Source organism: Nannobrachium achirus (genome assembly GCF_963921795.1).
Source record: "Nannobrachium achirus genome assembly, chromosome: 12".
Classification (NCBI taxonomy): Eukaryota; Metazoa; Chordata; class Actinopteri; order Myctophiformes; family Myctophidae; genus Nannobrachium; species Nannobrachium achirus.
In genome coordinates this window covers 27,492,734-27,508,009 of record NC_137832.1, presented here as the reverse complement: position 1 = coordinate 27,508,009, position 15,276 = coordinate 27,492,734, and the positions used below count along the sequence as shown (strand labels likewise).

Genomic DNA, 15,276 nt, shown 5'->3' with positions numbered 1-15,276 from the left:
TCTTTTCTCCTGTGGTGGTGTAGAATTGCTCCATTCCAAAGTCTTAAATTCCAGTCCACCTCCATGTGAATACAAGTAAAAAAAAAAAACACTAAGGAGACATTACTAGCAATGACCTAGGCTATACCTTTATATACAAACCATGTTAGGTCTTTTATGTGTCAAACTGTTCTTGATATTCTCCAGTGTTTCAAGGTTTTTCTGTAGATGTGGTCCCATGTCCGTTGAGATGGTGTTGTGGGTTACTCTCCTGTGAGGGTGGTGCATCGTCTTCTCTGCCCCCCTGGGCAGAATCACAGCTGCCACCTGGGGAGGCCCAACTGTCTCGTCGCCGGTAGGCCTCACACAAGGGTAGGTCGGTACTGTCCCATTGACTGTAGCTTTTCAGAACAGAAACCAATAGGAGGCATAGAATCAGCACAGCACAGCAAGAAAGGAGCAGACAAGAGCGCCCAGTCACAAAAAGCGCAGAGGAATATGGAAAAATGTGTCAAGGGACCCAAGAAACAGGAGGACAGACAAGGATTAGGCAAAAGGCCATGAAACAACAGCCAGTATGAACAGAAAGCTTAGATGTTCTGGCATGGCCTTATAGGGATATATTTATATTTTGTTGCACAACTACGTCACTCAACAAAGTTAGGATTGAGCATGAAAGCTTGGCTACGAGTTCTATATGATCCTTGTATAAGGGGCTGGTATGGAGACTAGTTTTTATAGGCTTTATATCTATCTGATTAAAAAGCTTGAGACAAGACCCAAAATATCCCAGTTCTTTACATAACCACTATGGCACTGGATTAACTAGGGTGTTTCAAACTAAATGAGGAATCTGCATACAATGTAATAACATATATAAGTACAATATTATGCATTAGTTGGTGGTGGAGAAGAGAAAGAACAAGTGAGTGCAGCAAGGCAGAAAGGAGCCCTACATCTGGCATGCTAAAAGCAGTTTAAAGAAAGACAATTCTCAGCCCTTTCTTACACAAAAACAAATTAGACAAACTACAACTGTTTTGTTTCTACTTTATTTCTCAATGGTCGTGGGTCTAAACTGATAACTGATACAGAGTCACTGGAGAGTTAAGGACGGAAGGAAGCTATAAAATTCACCACCAGAATTTAGGCTATTTATAGAAAACAAAACCTTGGGAACCTAAAAGGGGAGAACCACCCATTTTCAATATTTAACTGTCATTAATATACATTTGTGTGTTATGAAGTCCCCCCCTTCTGTGTTGCCTAGAACTGGAGGATTGATTTTGGGGCTTGGCTTGTGATGAAAATGGGTGGTTCTCCCCTTTAATAGATTTTCACCTGCACTAGTTTTAAATTTGACCTAAAATAAAAAGTAACAGAAAACAGTCGAACCCATACATATGTCTACAGTTCATACTTAAAATTACACATACAGGCTTTTCACTTTACTTTTACTATTTGTAAATTTAGATAGCATTATATATTAAGAATTCATGTAAAGTTTATTATTAAAATTAATGTACATTTTCAAAATACTATTCTCTACATAGTTTTGGTTCCTTGAACATCGTTTACCCCATAAAGTATTTCACGTGCTTTCATTGCATGATTTCCCTTGATACATATCCAACATCCATTAATGACCATATCTGAATTTGCCTTAAGGACTTTGAATGTGACATTTTGTAAATAAGCTTTTCTGATTTCATGTACTTCAGGCAACATGGTCAATTCACTCCAGCAATGTTTTAACCCCGGTGGAACTAAGGAATAAATAATACAGCATCAGTGCATTAAGTGTTAAATAGGAACACCACCCAATTTAGACAATTTTCTTTTTTTACCTAAAATTGTCCAGTCAATATTTCTATGAATCCCAGTCCCAGGATAGATGCCAAAGAACAAAACATCAAAACTGTGAAGTCTTCACCATGTAAAGCACACAGCCATTCACAGAATTTGAACACATTTTTACATTACCTTTATTGGAAGTTCTAAAACTTTGGTAACTGCTGTGGTAGCAAATGTATCCTGTCTCCAGATATTGAGATATGAACTCTTTAAAAAAACAAACCCATTGCCACTTATTTTCAAATGAAATTATACAGTCCTAGAAAAATGTCCATAGACATTTTTTTATGTCAATTTAATCATAATATCCAGCAAATATAAGGTCTACTATTGACAAACTTGACAATTGTAATATACAACATGACATATAATAAAATGAAGGCACTTGATCATCAATTACAACCTGAAGATATAACCTTGTGGCTCGTTATGTTTTGTATGATACCACTATGCATAATTTAGTCAAGATCAGTCACTTATTGTTTGAAAATTAATGGCAAATGGTAGCCAATATTAAACTAAATTTGAGGTAACCACAGTGTTAAGGCTTTTGGGCAAGGAATGGGGTAAGATATTACACCTTACATGAGGCTTGGTGGTGAATGAACAGCATGATGCTATGGAGGAGCGGTGGAATAAGGCCTGTATGAGCCTACTTGTACCTGGATGAGTAATATTCTTCCTCTAGCTCGTACAAGTCGATGGCGATCTCGTCACGGAGATTTATGAGTTTCTTGTCACACTCCTCCTGCAGTGAGCGGAGCTGCTGGTTCTGGAGGCTGATTGCATCGTTTACAGAAGGGAAGTCGTTCAGAATCAGGAACTGCTTCAGGTCAGAGACCAGCTTCATCAGCGACTCACCCGCACGAACCTGTCACAGGAACACAGCGAGAAAGCTAAGTCTTGATTTGGGTAAGAGCAATATGAGAAAACACTACAACTTAAACACAGGATATGCACACAAAGGCGTAATAAAACCCTTCCCTTGGCCCTGCAACGTTTGAGGTTTAACCCATTTAGAACGGGTACACATTTTGTGTATCATTATTTTATGCTTTAACTATTGAAAAATAGCAGATATACAAGCTCACAGCGCGGCACAGCTTGTAGATCTGCTATTTTTTTTAAATCGTCAAAATTAGAATTTTGACCCGATTCTATAAGTGTCTTTTGAATCCTTCTAAGATTTTTTGAAAAACCTATGTTTCTATGTCAGCAATCTGGTTAGCCATCGTCAAAGAAAAGGTCCTTTTCACTTAACTGGAGCTCAGTTAGTCTGTTCTTGAGAGACCACTATGTCAGTGGTTCTCAAACCTTTTCATGTGAAGGACCCCCAAAATGATATTTATTTGGCCACGGACCCCCATTTCAAAATATCTAGTTCCAGGGACCACCCAGAAGCAAAATTTTAGTTACAAACGTTCGCTTTGAAAATACATATATTCAAAGATTTGCACACATTTTCACGACTTTTTCAAAAATAGCAGATCTACAAGCTCGCAGCGCGGCACTCGGTGCCGCGCTGTGAGCTTGTATATCTGCTATTTTTCACTGGTTAAAGCATTCAATAATTCTAGGCCCTAAATGGGTTAATGTGTTGATAGCATTTATTTGATATGATTGTGTTGTGTTTCTCTTGTTTAAGAATCATGTGTGGACAACAAAAAATACTTACAATGTTTGCTGCTCTAACGTGCATCTCATAATGGTCTTGCTCCCCTTGGGTGGCTCGGGAGACCTGTGTTTCGTCTTCTATCTGTTGAGAATATGTTTTCCAAAACATCAAAGAACCCATATAGACCACAGCTAGTAGTATCATCAGAGTGAGACTCAAAGGAGTGTCAGATTATGTTAACAAACTGTGACGGAGGGGGAGCACGCTACCTTTGCTTAGGCCTGTCACAATTATTACACAATCGTCTAATCGCAATTATTTGACATAATCGTCATAATCGTTTCTATGTTGAAAAACTTTCATATATATTTCAAAAATAATGGAAATAGCAGATCTACAAGCTCACAACACGTCACATCGCGGCAAGTTGTGAGCTTGTAGATCGGCTATTTCCACTATCAATGTTCTTTTTTAAGTATAAAGTTGTCAAATATGTCAGTAATGTCTTTGTATATTTAGGTTATGGCTCATATCTGTCATGTGCAACGTCAAAGCCTACAAGCCAAACATAAATGTAATTGTTAACGACAAAAACACAATTAAATCGTTAGTCGCAATTATTTGAGTGACAATTAATCGCCATGTAAAATGTCATAATCGTGACAGCCCTACCTTTGCTGTTTTGATGATTTCTGTGAAGTTGTCCAGAATGGATCTGATGTCATCCTTAAGTCTTTTGTTGTAGTTCTGCAGGAGTGTCTCTTTGCTCTGCGGGAGGACTCTCTGAGTAGCCATCGTGCTCAGGAGACGGCAACGTGCTTTTAACTTTACCTGACACTGACGTAAACACATCCAGGACATGGGCATATTATCACAACAGTGGTGTAAAGTAACTTTTACTTAAAGGACGACTTCACCACTTTTCAACCCATCTTCATATAATTGGTCCTCACCAGAGCAGTATAAGTCCTCACTAATGCTCACGATAAAATTGCACAATTTCTTTTTACTCAGTTTGTGTCTCTTAGGAGATAAGAGACACAAACAGAGACACTTAATAAGATTTGATTTATTACAGTGGCTTCCATTTTAACATTGTAACTTTTCAGGAATAGAAAGCCTGTAGTTTATATTAGCTTGGATTCCCCATCGATGATGTCACTGGCAGACTTGTTTCTGAACTGCCCACAGCCCTCCTATGAGACAGACCAAGTACTGTAGAAAAAGATTGTGCCATTTTTTAACATTAATGATGACCAACTATATGAAGATAGGGTTGAAAAGTGGTGAAATCGTCCTTTAAGAACTGCACTTACTTTATTTATATTCAATACTTTTACTTCTACTCCACTACATCTCGGATCCAAATATTGCACTTTTACTCCACTGGAATTATTTGAAAACTTTAGTTACAAGTTACTTTGTAGATTGGTTATTATTATTATTACAAAACATAGGCCAGTACATGAACCACTTCAACCCTCTGCCATTTGAAAATAGCCGATCTACTGTGAGCTTCTGCTATTTTCAAGATTTTTATACATTTGAAAACTTGAAATGGGACATTCTGCATAATGAGTACTTTTACTTTTGGTACCTTAAGTACATTTTTAATTCTGGACTTTTACACGTAAGGCTGAAGCCACACCAAAGTACCTATATGAGAGATAGAGAGTGGAATCCCCATTCCACCACTGCATTTCAATGAGAATGGAGCGTTTCTTTTTTTTTTGCAGAAATCCTCTGGCATGAAACCTTCCCTTCCTTGAAATGCATTGGCGGTTTTTTTGATTGAAGAATTTATTAGAAGTTTGCAATAGAAAAAAGTACAGTTTCATGACAGTACAAATCACTGGTACAAGGTCAACTAAAAGGAGATCCTAGAAAGCCGAGGCTTATTTCCACAGGAACCACACTTTAAGTATCTCATATAACATTGAAAGGTATGAGGATTCCACTCTCATTCTCATAGGTACTTTGGAGTGGCTTCCTAACAGCAATTCTACATTGCAGTATTGATATGTTTTACATAATAAAATATTTGAGTACATTTTCCACCATACACGTCCATTCAACGGTTGCACAAAAGAAACAGACACGGCGAGCAAATACTGGCTATACCGCTATACAAGCAAATGTGTAAAGTAACGTGTCATTGAGTAAAATATTTGACACACTTCCATAATACGTACCTTCCTACTGCATTGTTTCCAAATGTTACTTTATAGCTCAGAATTACCCTCTTATTATAACTCTATGGAATTACCCCATAAAAGAATTTACACAAAGCATGAAGCACAATTATTGTTAACCATTTCCGCTTCCGAGTCCGGCCGAGTGGAACCGTGTTTTCACAGATGAAGTGATTGGTTCCACTCGTTGAAAATAATAATAATAATGAACTCAGGGAACGCTTACTGTTACACGTTACGTCATGGTTCTATGGTCTAGTTAGTATCTATTTTAGACGTTATAAGTTTTATGTTCTAAATCTAGACCTAATGGTGCAACGGTTTTCTTTTTAAAAACACTCGGATTATGTGTTCAATTTCACCAAAATGCATATATACTGACCTCTAGTGGTGCCAATTCAGACGCCCCATTATAAAGCCTAACTCACTGACTAGAGCCAAACACATTTTTATGGGTCCCTTACATTTTTGTTTCTTAAATTTTGTAAAATAAATACATATTAATAAATTAAAGTAATTAATACATTAAAGAAAGATGTAAGATATTCCATAAATTAGAAAACAAATGTTAGATCTGCTGTTTTCACTACAGTACATAGCCTAGTTTGGGCAAACGTCTAGCAAATACTGAGCAAAATCTGGTAGCTGCCAATGAAACTGAGTACAGCAGACGATTGATCAAGACAAGGTAGTCTCTGTGTGTATAGTTGTCCTTTATTTATTGTTTCAGTTTATACTGATGGGAGAGGAACTGTAAATCGGTCTTAACTTGAGCTCTACGAGGAGTCGGTCACTCAAGAATAACCCATAGCTTACGACGGGTTGTATACATACATACATATATCAGTTTAAATTATGAAAAAAAAAAAGACAGACAGACACTGTTGCTTGTTTTACATTCATTTAATATTTTTCTTATGACAGTTTTCAAGGCAAGCTTTGCAGCATGACTCAAGTATTTTTCATAATGAGTGCTTTAGGGTTCAGCATCTGAAGCTGTTGAATCTGCCATAAGTTTCTTATTTGACAGACTGTGGTCAAAATACATTTTATATAAAGCTCATACTTGTTATCATCAAAACACTCTTAGTTAGAAACGGACTGACAGTTTGTCAGCGGCTTTGTGCAACCTTCATTTACAGAGGTTGAGTGACATTAAGTAAGCATTTATAAAAGATTGTACACTCCAACATGAAAAAAGTAAGCTGATTTACATGTTAACATAAGGAAGGATCACACTTTGACATGAATTATGTGTTGGTAGTCCATTCTTAAATGTGCCATGTAGGGGTGGAAAAGGTGCCTCAAGACTTCACAGAGTAAAAGGCAACAACATTTTCATAAGGTTATAGAAACTTTTAACCAAAAAGAAAGAAAAAACTCACCACTATGAGGGCTCAATTGAGACGATTACAATCCTCTGTATCATAACATGAAGCACAAGAGCTGTAGTTAATTGCACAGTGCTTAAGGCAAGCATTGGTTAGAGAGTTATTTGTGCATGTAGTATTTTCACTTCAGGTGCTTGGAAATCACAACCAGCCAGTACAAATTCAGAGATGGGGGTAATAAATGAAGATGAATGATGTAAAATATAAAATAAAAGAAGAGTCCAGGTTGATGTGCACACTGACTGGAGACAGCAAAAGGAACACGATTGTTCAGAAGCATTTGGTTGTCATTGCGAGTGCAAAAATATGATCCAGTAAATCCAGTCGGCTGATTAGAATATACAACAAAATGGCAGCTACTGTATGTTGTGCATAATGTGGACGTGTGTGTGTGTGTGTGTGAGACAGTGGGTTTTTAGCAGAAACTTAAAAACTGACTTTAAAACAAAAATAAAGCAACAAATGAAGGTACATTTTAAGGCCCACACAACCTATAACAGGAATGATTTGACTGTATTGGGTATCGGTATGCATTCATATAAGGCTGGCATGTTATGTAGAATAGGCCCTATGTTAACATTTTCATCACACAGACACAGGGCAGGATCCATAAACACAACACAATACACATGACAGAGACAGACTAGTTAGACTGACATTGAGTACAATTTCAAAATCATTAAACATAATTGTGTTAAATGTCAATCCATTATTATCCAGCATCTGATTAAGGTAAAAATATCAGGCATAACAGTACTGTTCAGATGCAACGCCTTTCATCCTACATACTGAGACAAAGGGAGGAGGGAAGAGGAGTATTCAGTGGGATGGGAGAGCATAAGAAAGGTAATATAATTGCAGTTCAATTCCTATGAATGAATGAGACATGAGGCTGTATCATAGCTTCGTAAATTACAAGTGCTATAAGGGCTCTTTTTCTTCTTCTTCTTCTTCATTTTAAGCCTTTGTCAAGTCTATGATCATATGAGCTGACCAAGCTCAGCACTTCCATTCTTAGAAACCTGTGTCAGAGGAATGGAAGTTTAATGTGGCAATGTCAGTCTAAAGGTACAGTTTCACAGTAAAGCTCAAATGTCCAGGAAGCGAAACTGCCAAAAGGTTGAGATAAATTAGTCCCTAACTGAGCAATATTTAAGAGCTGATATGTCAAACTGTAACTGAGGTAGGCAGGAAAAGAAACTAATATTGACTACCATAATCCTCTGTGAGTGCGTACCGAAGGTTGCGTGACACTTCATGATATTAACGAAAAGGACAAGAAAAAAAAGCCAACAGGGACTGACGTCAACTTCCTTATCCTATTGCAGCATTTAAGTATAGTGAAGACCATCTACTACTATTAAAACTAATTCGAGCCATCTAAGAATGAGATCCATGAAGGCCTGCAGTCCAGCCAAAGCGCTGGTGACAGCATGCAGTGTGCCTGTTTCAATGTGCATAATTTAGTGGCTCCAATACATACAGCCCATATCTGTGCCTTCCTTTAGGGCTTTTCTTGTGGAGCCTTGAGGTGAAAGGGTGCAGAAACAAATGGGTCTACAGCACCCACCTCTGAGGTCCACGAGTGAAGCGGTCCAACAGCCACTGAGCCCACAGCCGCTTGTCTGCTCACATTAGACACAACTCTGTGAGCTGCTACCGGCTGCTGGGGCAAAGGTCCCTCAAAGTGTCGAGAATATTTGGCCAGAGCTTGTGGGCGGAATGGTTGTGGGGCAACCTGGCCAAGCACTGCTTGTTCAGGTGTTACCGAGTGAGCTACAGTGGGATGAGTGTATGGATGGGTCTTGGGTTGAGGTGACATACTATCGACTGCTGTGGCCTCTTTTTTCCTCCCAAAAGGAGCCTGCATGAACACATCCATGTTGTGTGGCGTTGCGGAGGGGGCACGGAAGAACGGAGCATTGGCAAACACGTCGCTCGCTTCATCTTGTGAGATCCGAAATGGGGCTTTAGAGAAGACATCTGGAACTGCATCGGTCCCCCTTGTTGGTTGGGGTGCCGGCTGTAAATGATTCTGAGCAAAAGTGTTTGGAGCTTCTGGATGGAAGTCAGGAGTCGCGTGTGTTGGTAATACAGAGTGTTGTGATGGTTGGTGGTATAACGCAGGCCCTTGCTCCTCTTCATCTTCAGAGTCTAGTAACAATGGTCTGGAGCCACTGCAGTCATGGGTTCCTGCCTCACTCTCTGCTGCTCCCCGGCTGTGCTGTTCTTCCATCTTAGCCTCCTCCTTCTCTTCCTCCTCCTCCTCCTCCTCCTCCATTTCGTCCTCTTCTTCCTCACTGGAGTGAACACAGCCCTCATCTGCTTCAGCCTCTAATGCCGGTGCAGCCGCCTCACCCTGCTCGCTGAGCACAGAGTAGCCGTTACTCTCTCCTTTTAGGTCTGCAGCACAGAGAAAAGGCAAAAAAAATTAATTAAAAAGAGGAACCAAATTTGCAGGCATGTTCTAGTACAACAGTCTTCAACAGGGGGGGTCCGGGACCCCCTCGGAGTTACTACAGGGGGTCCTCCAAATCTTTGTGTGATAGAACCTTTTTTCTCCTTCTTTATATTAACCACTTGAACCCTAGCATCCATATTCATCCATATAGAACTTAAGACAAAAATATCAGATCTACAAGCTCACAACGCCTCGCAGCACGAGGCCTTGTGAGCTTGTATATCGGCTATTTCTGGCAAGAGGTTAGGTGTAGAGGGGAAAAAGAGCAGACAGTGAAAGGTCAAGTTTAATAAGCATTGACGGTTCAAGTGGTTAAATATCTGAAAAAACACAAATTGACATGAAACCAAAATACACTGAATATTGTGCCTTCAAACGATGAAACTAAATGGAACCTATGGGGGTCCCTGCTTCATCTCTTTCTCAACTAAGGGGTCCGTCCTTGGCCTGAAAACGTTGAAGACCCCTGTTCTAGTATTTAACACATAAATATCAGTTACAAGAAACCTCACCTACAGTTCCAGCAGTGTTAAGTCCAGCTGTCCTTCAAAGCTTATATATCAGAGTGTCTTAACACTAGGCAAACGATGGAAGTGGCCTTACAGTCACAAGTGACCATAAGTGCAACAAAAAACACTAGACATACTCTACTCTACAGAACTACTAATACAACACAGACATGACGAGCCATCACTACCACTACGACATAAAATTACCTTGGTTCAGCAAATTGCTTTCTTAACAGCTGCACAATCCTTTATGTACATTTACTCAACCAGCAGCAAAAACCTGCCTTGCTCAGCCTGGATCACAGAGTCAAAAAAGTAGCTGACAGGGTGACAGCAGGTTTGGATTTTGGGGGTTGGAGCAGACACTGTTGAATGAGGAAGGAGCTTGGAGAGGAATGAGTAGGTCCATGGAAAACAAGAAGCCAAAGCACTCACTGGAATCACAATATTGTTAGAAGCCAGGGACAGACACAGAGAAGCAGAGACAGAACAGTCTTACCTCAGCAGTGTAGGCAGCAGCTGTTAACTGGCAGCTCTAGGGAAGATGGTTAGTGGCAGCCATTAAAGGAAAGTACCAGCTTTCAGTTCAAACACCATCTCTAGGGCTAGAACTATATTGTTCCTGCTTGGCACATGCTAGATGTTGCTTAAAACCAAAGAGGTACTTTAATTCCCCTTGGAAAGCAGGTGTCACTAAATCTATACAGATGGAATTTCAGATAGAAAGCGATAATATGGACAGTTGACAGTAACTTAACCTTAAAAAACATAATTCACAATATTGTAAATCAATGTGGGTGAGGTGTAATATCAGATAAAGTATAATGATAAGCAGAAGGATTCAATTTTGACAATATATAAACATAAAAATGAAAACACTGGTAAGTCCCTTTAAATCTTATGGCACTGTTCTGTCAGCCGAAAGGAAAAGGCACTGAGAGTGAGAGTGAGTTGTAAGTGTTGATACACAATAACAAAGTGATACACGTGATCAAGAGATTATTCTCTCTGGGTGCCGTTATCACCAAGGTTGCTCAATTGGGCAACCTTGGGTTAGTGAGATAGAGCGTCCTAGCTGCCACCATAAAGTAGGATTTGATTTTAGACAAATTTTGACATGACTGACCAAGGGAAGGAATAGCCTATCAGTTAAAGAGAAATAAATACAGTATCTGAATATTAATTCAATACAGAATATTCAAAATAGCCCAAAAACAAAGAGTGCAAGCCCCTGCTTTTTTGGTAGAACAATTAAAATACAGAAAGACCCAAGAGACTGAAGTTACATTCACATTTACAAGTTTTATTCAATGTCCCTTTAATTTTCTTTACTATTTCTTTCCCCTCAATTCATAAAAATATAAGTACACACTGGATAATAATTCTGCTTAGACATATTATGGACATTTTCTGCCAAATCATAACTTTTGATATAATCAAAGTAATTATACTGGTCACTGTTTAAACCCAACCAACACACTATGTACATCGGTTCCACACACAGCAACACAAGTAAGACTACACGGGCAAGGCTAGAAGTCTACAGAATACAGCACTGTGGTGTCTAAGAATATTGTAAGCATTATCGAAGAATTGCATAGGTTAGCCACACCAAAACCTTTAAATGGCTGCACTGTTCAACATTACTTGTGGAAAAACAACAAAACAAAAGCAGTTTTAGTGACTAATTATTTGTCGCATAATTGACGCAATTCTTATAATGACCCACAGGCCACATATCTGTGACTAACCTTAAAATGTAGACGGTTTCAAACTGCTAATATGTTTCAAGCAATTAACCTTCTTTCCATTTCCTGGATACAAAATAAGCAAAGCCTTGCTTGTCAGTCAGCTAATAGGTTAGCTAGTTATGAACAATTATTATTGTGACATTACGAACATGGAAATAAAATTATAATGGGATAAATTGTCTTGTGGGATTATCCACATATCTACAGTATATTAGGCTACAGTCGCTTGTTTGCAAACAACATGAGAGCACTGAAATGAAACCGTCTATATGACTTTGGGAGGAAGTGAGAATAGAACCATTATTCATTTCACAAAAGAGGAAATAACTTTAACTTAAAGCATATATAATGGTTACATGATCTCAATGGAAAGTTATGCTTTTAATGCATTTTTACGTTTTGGAAAAACATAGTTAAACACTTCATGTAATAGTTAACTGGAGGTTTCAGTTCCAATGCCAGTGTAATTTCTGATATATTCAGCAACTGATGTGATATGCACTATACAATGGTAACGTCTGTCTATATGCCAAGGATGTTTCGTGACTTTCATCTGGGCTGAAGGCAATTCAAATGAAAAGGGAATGCTCATTGGGTTTAAGGACTTAATCCATCTTCCCATGTAATTTAAGTCAGTTGTACAGTTGGTTTGTAAGATTCATGTGTGGCTCTGCTCAGCATATGATATGCTATTAATTGAGTGAAAACAGTCTGGTACTGTATATCTCTGTGTTGTTATTGTCTGTTTTTGTATACATGTTTTTACATGGACCTATCGTGTCTGAAATAAAGTTTAGAAAGAAACCGAGAGGGTTACGGATCAGAGGTATCAAGAAGCATGTTCCGTCATAAGCTCTGCCTCGCACTGAGAGTTACCGTTTCCAAGATGTTGAGGAAACCTATTCCAGTCATGCAACTACAGTATAAGTCAAATAAATAACATTATGAAAATAACTTGAAATGAGTGCTTAATCCCAATGAGATTAGTCACAAGAGCAGAGTTGCAGCTGATGCTCTTTGACACGAATGGAGAAATAGACAAAAGGACTTTGGACAAAAGAGGACTCATCATTGCACTCTTAAACACTCTTAGAAAATACAGCTTAGCAAATAATACAGAGAAATAAAAACTTTCTATATTTTGTACTTTTTATAGATTTCATATTGATACGCACTTCATACATTCATCCTAATTTACTATCATGTCACATTTATTCATATGATATACGAAATGCTTCTACATATTGAACACTTACTAGTGCTGCCAGGGACAATTGCGGAAATCTAAACAGTGGTTTTATATACAAATGAATGGGTAAGTATTTCTTTCCAGAATGGAAATGAATTTTACACTGATCTACTGCAGGGGGAAGCGACATCAAGGAAATGTGGCACACGAGGAGAGGGACAAGAAAGATAAGTACAAGACAAAGAGGATGTGAATAAGAAGGGAGAGGGAGTAAACATGTGCAACATCACACATAAACCACAGATCCTATATACTTCATTGCATGTCAAATGGCGAACATAGCAGATCTACAAGCGCATAAAAGACGTTGTGAGCTTGAAGATCGGTTCTTTTTGCCAAATGTTCGCCTTGTTATATGACATACCCAGAAAAGGGATGCTAGGATTCACGTGGTTAAAGAGGAGACAACACCATGTAAAATGATCAAACCTACACTGCATAAATGGATGAAACACATTCCCACTTGCTCTCTATAGTGGCGTACAGAAACAATCTTCTCAACTTCACAGACCCTGAGACCAGACATAATGGCAATTTTGGCAAAGCTGGCACACCTTGAAACATTCTAACTTTGGCATGTTTACCATCCCTTTTCTTTCCACCTTTCTTGCCAATGGGATAGCAAAGATAAAGATATTAATTCTAACCCATTCACAAAAGAAAAGCCCAACCAAGTCCTTCATAGTTTTTAACATGCATTGTAGGTGATGCCAAGTGTGCTCCCATGACAAAAAGTCACAGAAAAATAGTCAGCTAATTCATGATTCACATTGGTTTCCTCAGTTTTCATGATTTCAATCTATCATTATGATTGATAGTTTCCACGGCTACAGTACCAGGAAAAGAAACACCAGCTCCACAGAGCCACAATGAGGTAACAACAAAATCACAAGTAGGGCAAAACTGCAATTTTTACACTGCGTCAAAGATCAGCTTAACTAAAGCAAATATCACACACAAGGTTACTTACTATTTGGGTGTATCTCGGAATAGTTATATAGAATTCAAATGATTGGATGACAATAAATGGCACAGATTCCTCGTGTGCATTGAGATTGCATTCATCCAACCCATTTGAAAAGCAGCAGAATCTTCCTTGTTCTAGTTTTGCAGTGAACCACAACATTAGCATTGGTCACTTCCTAGTTTATGGTCACGTTAGTTCTTCTAACAATGCAAGCAGCTGATAATTCACTTTGGGTGTGTTGTTGCCTGGTCCATAGTTAGCCTCCAATAGGCATTCACTACACATGTTCAAAAGCTAATGTTCTAAGCTAATGCAAGAAGTTCAAATTATCCAGGAGGGTTAAAGCATTGCACTGATCATGCTACAGTCAGACCCATGACACATATGAGTTTGCCGAAAGGTGGTTTGTATGAATATGGCGTCAACCCTGAACAAGTATACAAATACAGTGAACACAATGTAGTGGGTTTGGGCCAGATAATATGCACATGTAATGCCCAGGGTGGTCCCCATGGCAGCACACTGGATGAGCGATGTCAATGATTGACAGTATGAGGAAAGCATGGACAGAAGCAGCAGCCAGGACAGAAGCAGACAAGTGCCAAGGGGTTAATATAAAGGTTCATTTAGAGTTTTTTTGTACAACAAAAATTACGTATTTTCAATACTTCGGCTGAAAGATACCTCATTTTTGTCGAACACTTATTGTACGACAACGTCTAAATTCGTCTTGCGCCCGTTTCCAGAATGGAAATGTCAATGGTCAGCCTTGGATGTTTAAAAATGAGCTCATCAGGCAAGGTTGAGATGGAGTTGAGGCCGAGGAGGCACATAAAGAGATCTATGCTGGCTCCTCAGCTTCACCTTATAAGGTGCTACAATAAAGGCTAATTTATACAATATCGTACGACACTTGCTCAACATAAAGTACGTATTTTCGTGGAATAACACTCATCAAAAGGGTCGTGCGATGAAGTATAAATCAAACCAAAGTGCCTCTGCTTCTCCCCCCCATCTCTATACCCCTTTCTTATGATTGCACACCGCCCCTTCAACCTCTCTCCCACAACCCCTATAGGTCGATGAGCTGATCCACCAGCAGGAGAGGGCGGGCCAAGTTGGGGATGCTGGACTCTGAACTGCCACTGTTGCTGCGCGAGTGACCACCTGAAACGTGCAAGAGAGAGAGAGAAACAGAAAAAAAGAGAGAGATGGACATGGAAATGCCAGGGGGAGTGTAAGAGCGTGAAAAAACAAGCAAAAGTATAAGTCATGTTAACATAGACCGTAAAGGTGAAGAGTTGATGA

The 15,276-nt window shown here is 39.0% G+C and overlaps 2 protein-coding genes across 2 annotated transcripts in view; both read right to left on the bottom strand.

Annotated features, from left to right (window-relative positions):
* Nucleotides 1-1,050: 1,050 nt before the first annotated feature.
* med22 (mediator complex subunit 22) lies at nt 1,051-5,776 on the bottom strand. The gene is made up of 4 exons (XM_080739655.1): nt 5,641-5,776; nt 4,121-4,285; nt 3,509-3,589; nt 1,051-2,704 (listed from the first exon to the last, which is right to left on the bottom strand). Exons 2-4 carry the CDS (start codon nt 4,241-4,243, stop codon nt 2,486-2,488), a joined length of 423 nt encoding a protein of 140 aa, XP_080595781.1. The 5' UTR covers nt 4,244-4,285; nt 5,641-5,776; the 3' UTR covers nt 1,051-2,485.
* An 840-nt stretch (nt 5,777-6,616) lies between these two features.
* Nucleotides 6,617-15,276, bottom strand: part of aak1a (AP2 associated kinase 1a) — a 40,194-nt gene continuing 31,534 nt past the window's right edge. The window contains exon 20 of the mRNA XM_080739573.1: nt 6,617-9,434. Coding sequence (XP_080595699.1) covers nt 8,536-9,434 — 899 coding nt within the window. The 3' untranslated portion in view covers nt 6,617-8,535. The remainder of the gene's footprint in view (nt 9,435-15,276) is intronic.